The sequence below is a fragment of the Notolepis coatsorum genome, assembly GCF_963971535.1.
Source record: "Notolepis coatsorum genome assembly, chromosome: 4".
NCBI lineage: Eukaryota > Metazoa > Chordata > Actinopteri > Aulopiformes > Paralepididae > Notolepis > Notolepis coatsorum.
This window is the reverse complement of record NC_140168.1, coordinates 55,438,114-55,445,656: the sequence shown is the minus strand read 5'-3', so window position 1 is coordinate 55,445,656 and position 7,543 is coordinate 55,438,114. Positions and strand designations below refer to the sequence as shown.

General features: G+C 37.8%; 1 protein-coding gene across 1 annotated transcript in view; it reads left to right on the top strand.

Annotated features, from left to right (window-relative positions):
- Window positions 1-7,543, top strand: part of gabbr1b (gamma-aminobutyric acid (GABA) B receptor, 1b) — a gene marked incomplete at both ends in the record, with an annotated part of 304,126 nt that overhangs the window by 198,882 nt on the left and 97,701 nt on the right. Inside the window, 4 exon segments of the mRNA XM_084311948.1 lie at window positions 2,158-2,179; window positions 2,182-2,255; window positions 2,257-2,335; window positions 2,338-2,348. Of these exon segments, the coding sequence (XP_084168074.1) occupies window positions 2,158-2,179; window positions 2,182-2,255; window positions 2,257-2,335; window positions 2,338-2,348 (186 nt within the window).

Below are 7,543 nucleotides of genomic sequence, written 5' to 3'. Positions count from 1 at the left end.
TTTAGCATTTAATGTATCTGATATTTATTTTTGTCTCGAGTATAATAAATTCTGTTCTTTCATTTGTATTGGATGAGTCTTACATTTTTATTTGTTGTTATGTTGATTGATTGATTGATTGAAAACTTTATTAACAGATTGCAGAATGGGTACAACACAGTACAGCTCAATACACACAATTGTTAAAGGGGACTCCAACATTTTGGGAAATTAGCTTATTTAACATCTTCCCTGGAGTTAGACAAGAAGATACATACCTTTTTGTCTCTGTGCGTGCATTAGGTTTGGGAACAGACGCTCGTTAGCATAGCTTAGCTTCATCACTGGAAGTGAGGCAGATCCGGAGCCTTACAGTGCCTTACAGTGTATAGTTTGATTGATTGATTGAAAAGTGTATTAACAGATTGCAGATACACTCCAAATACCACTCCAAAACGTTCATGTAAACATGTTGTGACCTGTGTATTCACCACATGAGAAATAAAAAAATCATTGAATTAGACAATTACGTTTTATAAGCAAATATACTCGGAACAATTTTTTTGACCAACCACTACTCTATGAGCGCAGCCAGTGATTTCAACGTGACGCCGTGTGTGTTTTACATTCTCATTCATTCAAAGATCCAAACCGATTGAAGTTTATGGATACCATGACTTGAAATCCTCTTACCTTGACGATTAAAAGCCTCCCCAATTAGAAAACAGTAATCCAATGGCTGGTATTGTTATATACCGGACGCTCTGAGCTAACCGGAGCTAACACAGACCAGGATCGCAAAGCATATATAATTACTTCCTTTCTGGGGTTGTCAAAATAAAAGTGCGACGTTTATAGCAGCGGAAAACGTTTATTTTGTACATTATCTAACGTTAACACAAACCTAAACTAACTTAGGTTAGTTGTAACGTTAGTTTAGGTTCGTGTTACGTTAAGATAATGTTACAAAATAAACGTTTTCAGAAAAAATTTAATATTGATCCCAAAAACGATTTTACGCCGTTGTTGGCGTTCAGCGCATGGCGGGCAATAACGACTTACGCTGTCTTTGGCGACCATTTTTTTCTAGCTGATATGCAAATGGTTACTTTTTTTTATCTGGTTTTCTAAATCTGAGATTTTTTCTAGCTGATATGCAATTATGATACCACTATTATGCTTTAAATGTGTCCCAAAGTACATTTACTGTACTGTAACACACTGATTTGTTTCTACATTTGTTTGCAAAAACTGTAGAATTTCTTCCCATATATGTTTATAGATTCTGGATCCTATAGTTACAGGCCCATGATCTGATATTACTATATTGTTGATTTCTGCAGTTATTAAGTTATTTAATTCTTGAAATAAAAATATAGTCTAGTCTTGAATAGCTTTTTTGTGGATGAGAATATATATACTATTTATTTGTAAATAGTAGCCGCCAGGTATCTATTCTATCTGGTTATGTTTTAGAAATCTTGTTAATATTTTAGGAGGCCCCTTTGAATTTTCTTATGTTATTTCTTCTATATAGTTTATTGAAAGTATAATTGAAATCTCTCCTATTATTAATGTTCCTATTTCAAAGGAATCTAATATTTGCAGAATTTCTTCAAGGAATAGTAGATTTTATATCTATAGTGCTAGTAATGTATATATTTCTTCACATAATGTAACATCTAATAATCAAATATCGTCCTACATGTTGTGATATCGGAGACAATGGTATGTTTTAATTTTTTAATATACCTACTCCTACCTACTCCTCTACAGTATGTTGCTACAAAGGCATTTCCAACCCAGCTCTTTTTGAGGCATTGAATTTCTCCTTTCTTGAAGTGCAACTCAGTAACTGTGTACATTCAGCTTGTCACATTTATGAGATTTGTTGAAAAAGTCACGTTACTTACCCCTGTGTCTCTCTACAGAAGAGCCGGATGATATCGTATCTGCTGTATACATTACTTTTTTTTTCTTTTTCTTACAGTTGAATTCAGGCTTGAATGCTCCTATATATTTTCCTTTTTGCCTGTTGTTGTTGTTGTTGTTGTAGTTGGGGGTGTTATCTTCCCTCACCACACAGCGCGATATCTTCTCGCTCACCTAGTTTGCTCGCTCATCACTTTCCGCTCCTTTCCCTCAAACCCCACCTCCCACCCCACCCCACCTCCTCAGGTATACAAGGAGAAGCTCTATGGAAGAAGCATGTGTGGTTCCTGATCGGCTGGTATGCTGACAACTGGTTCAAGATCAAGGACCCGTCCATCAATTGTCACGGTGGAGCAGATGACAGAGGCCGTCGAGGGCCACGTCACCACGGAGATAGTGATGCTGAACCCAGAGACGGTGCGCGGGCCTCCAACCTCGTAAGTTACTATTATAATACTAACCCTAACCTCGTAAACTACTATTATAATACCAACCCTAACCTCGTAAACTACTATTATAATACTAACCCTAACCCTAACCTCGTAAACTTCTATTATAATACTAACCCTAACCTCGTAAACTACTATTATAATACTAACCCTAACCTCGTAAACTACTATTATAATACTAACCCTAACCCTAACCTCGTAAACTACTATTATAATACTAACCCTAATCCTAACCTCGTAAATACTATTATAATACTAACCCTAACCTCATAAGTTATTATTATAATACTAATCCTAACCTCGTAAACTACTATTATATACTAACCCTAACCTCCTAAACTACTATTATAATACTAACCCTAACCTCATAAGTTATTATTATAATACTAATCCTAACCTCGTAAACTACTATTATAATACTAACCCTAACCTCCTAAAACTACTATTATAATACTAACCCTAACCTCGTAAGTTATTATTATAATACTAACCCTAACCTCCTAAACTACTATTATAATACTAACCCTAACCTCGTAAGTATTATTATAATACTAACTCTAACCTCGTAAACTACTATTATAATACTAACCCTAACCTCGTAAACTATTATAATACTAACCCTAATCTCCTAAACTACTATTATAATACTAACCCTAACCTCGTAAACTACTATTACAATACTAACCCTAACCTTGTAAACTACTATTATAATACTAACCCTAACTCGTAAACTACTATTATAATACTAACCCTAACCTCATAAACTACTATTATAATACTAACCCTAACCTCCTAAACTATTATAATACTAACCCCAACCTTGTAAGCTACTATTATAATACCTCCATTATTATAATACTCCAACCTAATAAGCTACTATTATAATACAGTGATATATACAATATATATATTAGTGCTGTCAGGCGATAAAAAAATTAATCTAATTAATTACAGGATTTGTAATTAATTAATCTAATTAATCACATTTATCGCATAACCATTTTAGGCCTGATATTCTATATTTTATAATCATATTTAAAATAGCATGTGTCCGGATGGCAGAATTCAGTACTGTATCTACAAAACCTTCTGTTTAATCATCTTCCATTTATTCATTTGCTTAGATTTTTCAGGTCTGGTCAATTTAGAATGGTGTTATTCACAGTCAAAGATAATAATAAAAAAATTATTGATATTCTCATTTGGTTCATTACAATTTACTCAAGCCTAGTAACAGACACAGTATTTCTGACACTGGAATACATTCCTGAGATCCATAGATGTCCCTAGAATCAGATACCAAGAACATGCAAATTAACCATATTAAAAAAAAAGTCTGTAAATGTGTATTCTACGTTCTTATGGAATGAATGAGATATAAAAATATTAAATATAAATTAAATATATATATTTTTTATATATATATTTTTTTAAATACATTTTGAGTTAATTTTCATAACGCGATAATTGCTGTGTAATTAATTAATCGAATTAACGCGATAAACTGACAGCCCTAATATATATATATAATATATAATACACCTTTCAGTTGGGTTTATCGAAATACATCAGTAGCTCCCACCCATTTCCCCACCTTCATATAAACCAGATGAGCACATAACATATCAAGCATATTGTATTGATATACACGTCATTATTCATAACCTGCACTTAACATGCTGAGAGATAGCTCATATTAAATCTTCAGTCGATCATGTTGTTCTTATCTTGTGAACCGAGTGTAATGACCTCCTCTAAAGCATATGAGAGAGAGATCTGAATTAAAAAAAAAAAAAACAATAAAAAAAAAAATCTAACCCTAACTAACCGTACTGTCATGCCACTTGTCCTAATAAACTAACCTACACTGTAGCACTCACACTTTGATTGAACATTGTTGCTCAGCTGATAGAGTTGTGCCCTTCCTGATGGCTTGTCGTACAGAACTTGTAAGTCGCTTTGGATAAAAGCGTCAGCTAAATGACTAAATGTAAATGTAAATGTAAGATAGCTCATATTAAATCTTCAGTCGATCATGTTGTTCTTATCTTGTGAACCGAGTGTAATGACCTCCTCTAAAGCATATGAGAGAGAGATCTGAAGAGGAGGAGGAGGAGGAGGTATTGTCTCACTAACTAAAGTGTGTTGTCATTAGCTGTCCTCCTTTTGTCTATGGAATGATATTTATGATTGTGTAATGAAGAAACTCTGATTGTATGATTCCATGTGGCAAATAAAAACTCTGAACTGAACTGAACTGAACTGAATTAGCTGTCCTTTGAAGTTGTACGCTTTTTTCCACCGTTGCTTGGATGTATGTTTGCTAATTCAGGCACAGAGGTTGTGACTTCTTTTTGGGGTACGATGTAATGCACTGTGCTGGATCTGAAACGCCTAGCTAGCTAGCCTTGTATTTTATGTTCAGGACACGTCATTCTGTGGCGTCGCTGCCTGTGGCTTTCAGGGTGTGGTTTGGAGTGTGCGGAGATGCAAGGGATCGTCTGTTATTGATCAAAGGTTTGATCTCGTGACAGTGCTCATGCAGGTGGCGATGGGGGTGGGGGTGGGGGGCAGATTTGACCAGATGTACGATCATTTGAGTTATGATTTTGCCATCTCTAGTCTACACCTATTTGTTCTCTTGGTAATGACTTTGTCACAGCCCGGCCCCTAGGCTGTGACATGGGAAACCAGACGAATGTACAAGCAATAAATAACCTCTCTCTCTCTCTCTCTCTCTCTCTCTCTCTCTCTCTCTCTCTCTCTCTCTCTCTCTCTCTCTCTCTCTCTCTCCTCTCTCTCCTCTCCTCTCTCTCTCTCTCTCTCTCTCTCTCTCCCTCTCTCTCTCTCTCCCAAATACCGCTGGCAACACCCCCCCCCCCCAAACAACCCCCCCATCCTCATCCCTGGCTTGTGTCCAGACATGTTACCCCTGCTAATAGAAATGAGATGCTACTATTCCAGGCAGGACGATACAATGAGATCCTCCCAGAAATTGCTGCACAGGAACTGAATGCCAAAATGTTTCTTCCGTCTGTGTTGATGTCCAGCTTTTCATTTTCTTTTGGGAGAGAGTGAGAGCTGAGATAATAGCCTATACACACACCATACATCCTCTGTGCCCGGGCCAATTTTCCGTCAAAATGCACCTGAGTGTGGTACACCAAGGCTTGGCGCTGTGACATTTCTACATCAGCTGGATGCTGGTAAATAAAATAAAAAAACTAAATAAAGAAAAAATTTATAAATAAAAAGAGACGAGAGTCAGGGAGGGATACTTTTTCATAATTGAATTGAGGGGATGTTTTTCTGTCTGAGACTAAAGGTGTTAATTCATTACTTCAGACTGGGCTGGCAGGCTGGGGGAGGAGTCATGTACCACTACGCTTCATCTCACACCCGCGCAAATGAACATAGACTGAAATTTACTTTAGATCTCCCAGGCAACCACCACCACCATCCCAGTAACGGTATGTCATGTAATACAATTTACTTAGAAGCATTTTATATTACCTACACATAAGAAAGAGACTAGGACAGCACTCTAATTTGACTTAATTATATATTGCCACACTGACGTTACGGGCGAGATGAATGAATGAATGAATGAATGAATGAATGAATGAATGAATGAATGAATGAATGAATGAATGAATGAATGAAAACTTTATTTAACAGATTGCAGAATGGGTACAATACAGTACGGCTCAATACACACAATTGTTAAGGGGATGCAGACCAGAGAAAGACGTTTGTCTTGTTTACATCAGGGTCCCCCATTTTCATTTCATATTGACATTTATGACATACACAACATGCATGACAAGATGCCCTTCCTCAGCCTGCATTCTGGCAATTCAACAATCAAAAGACCCAGGTGGGGTCATTCATCCCATTGGGAATGAGGGTACCAAGGAAGTGTATCCAATACGCAATACTTTGGAGAAGGATTCTGTCCCTGTTACCACCTCTCTGCATCTTCACTGTCTCAATGGCCACGTAATGAGTGAAAATAACACATTTGACATATTTTACCTAATCAAAATGTCAGCCCCCAGTAAAAAAGTTGGACCATTTCAACAACTTCTGAGTAAACGTTTGACAAATAAGTGGTCCAGATATTATGTGTAGGTAATATAAAATGCTTCTGAGTAAGTAAAATGTAATTACATGATGTACCATTGCCTATGAGATCTAAAGTTAATTTCAGGACATTTACCAGGGCCAGTTTTGAATTGCGGCCTCCCGTAGGTGCTCTTTTAGAGCGGTTTTGAAGGTGGGTAGGGATTCACATTCTTTGGTGGTGTTGGTAGTAGTAGTAGTGGTGGTGGTGGTAGTACTAAGTGATGGTGGTGGTGTTGGTAGTGGTGGTGGTGGTGGTGTTGGTAGTAGTGGTGGTGGTGGTAGTAGTGGTGGTGGTGGTGTTGGTAGTAGTGGTGGTGGTGGTAGTAGTGATGGTGGTGGTGTTGGTAGTAGTGGTGGTGGTGGTAGTAGTGGTGGTGGTGGTAGTAGTGGTGGTGGTGGTGTTGGTAGTAGTGGTGGTGGTGGTAGTAGTGATGGTGGTGGTGTTGGTAGTAGTGGTGGTGCTGGTAGTAGTGGTGGTGGTGTTGGTAGTAGTGATGGTGGGGGTGCTGGTAGTAGTGGTGGTGGTGTTGGTAGTAGTGATGGTGGTGGTGTTGGTAGTAGTGATGGTGGTGGTGTTGGTAGTAGTGGTGGTGGTGGTAGTTTATGTTTATGTGTATTAAAGGATCCCCATTAGAGACACATGAAAGAGCCTCTAGTCTTCCTGGGGTCCTGAACAAAACAAATACAATACAAATGTACAACAAAAAATACGAATAAAACAAATAAAAAATTAATACAAATATACAAATTCACATTATAAAATCTAACATTCCAGTCAAACAAAAAAAAGATAAAATACACAGATAACAGTTACATACTTGAGGGGCGGCTACGTGGCGTAGTGGGAAAGGCGCTTGCCACAAATGCAGAGGCGCTGGGCTCGACTGTTCGAGCCCAGCGCTCCACATTGCTTTCAGTTTAGCTGGTCGTTCATACTAATACACATTGGCCGTATTAGGGGGTGGGAAACTGATGGGTGGGGATCGGGCGTTGTGACTCCTACAGGTCGGTTGGTGCGCCTGCGCAGTAGAATCAGGAAGTGTCGGGGGCAGCGTGAG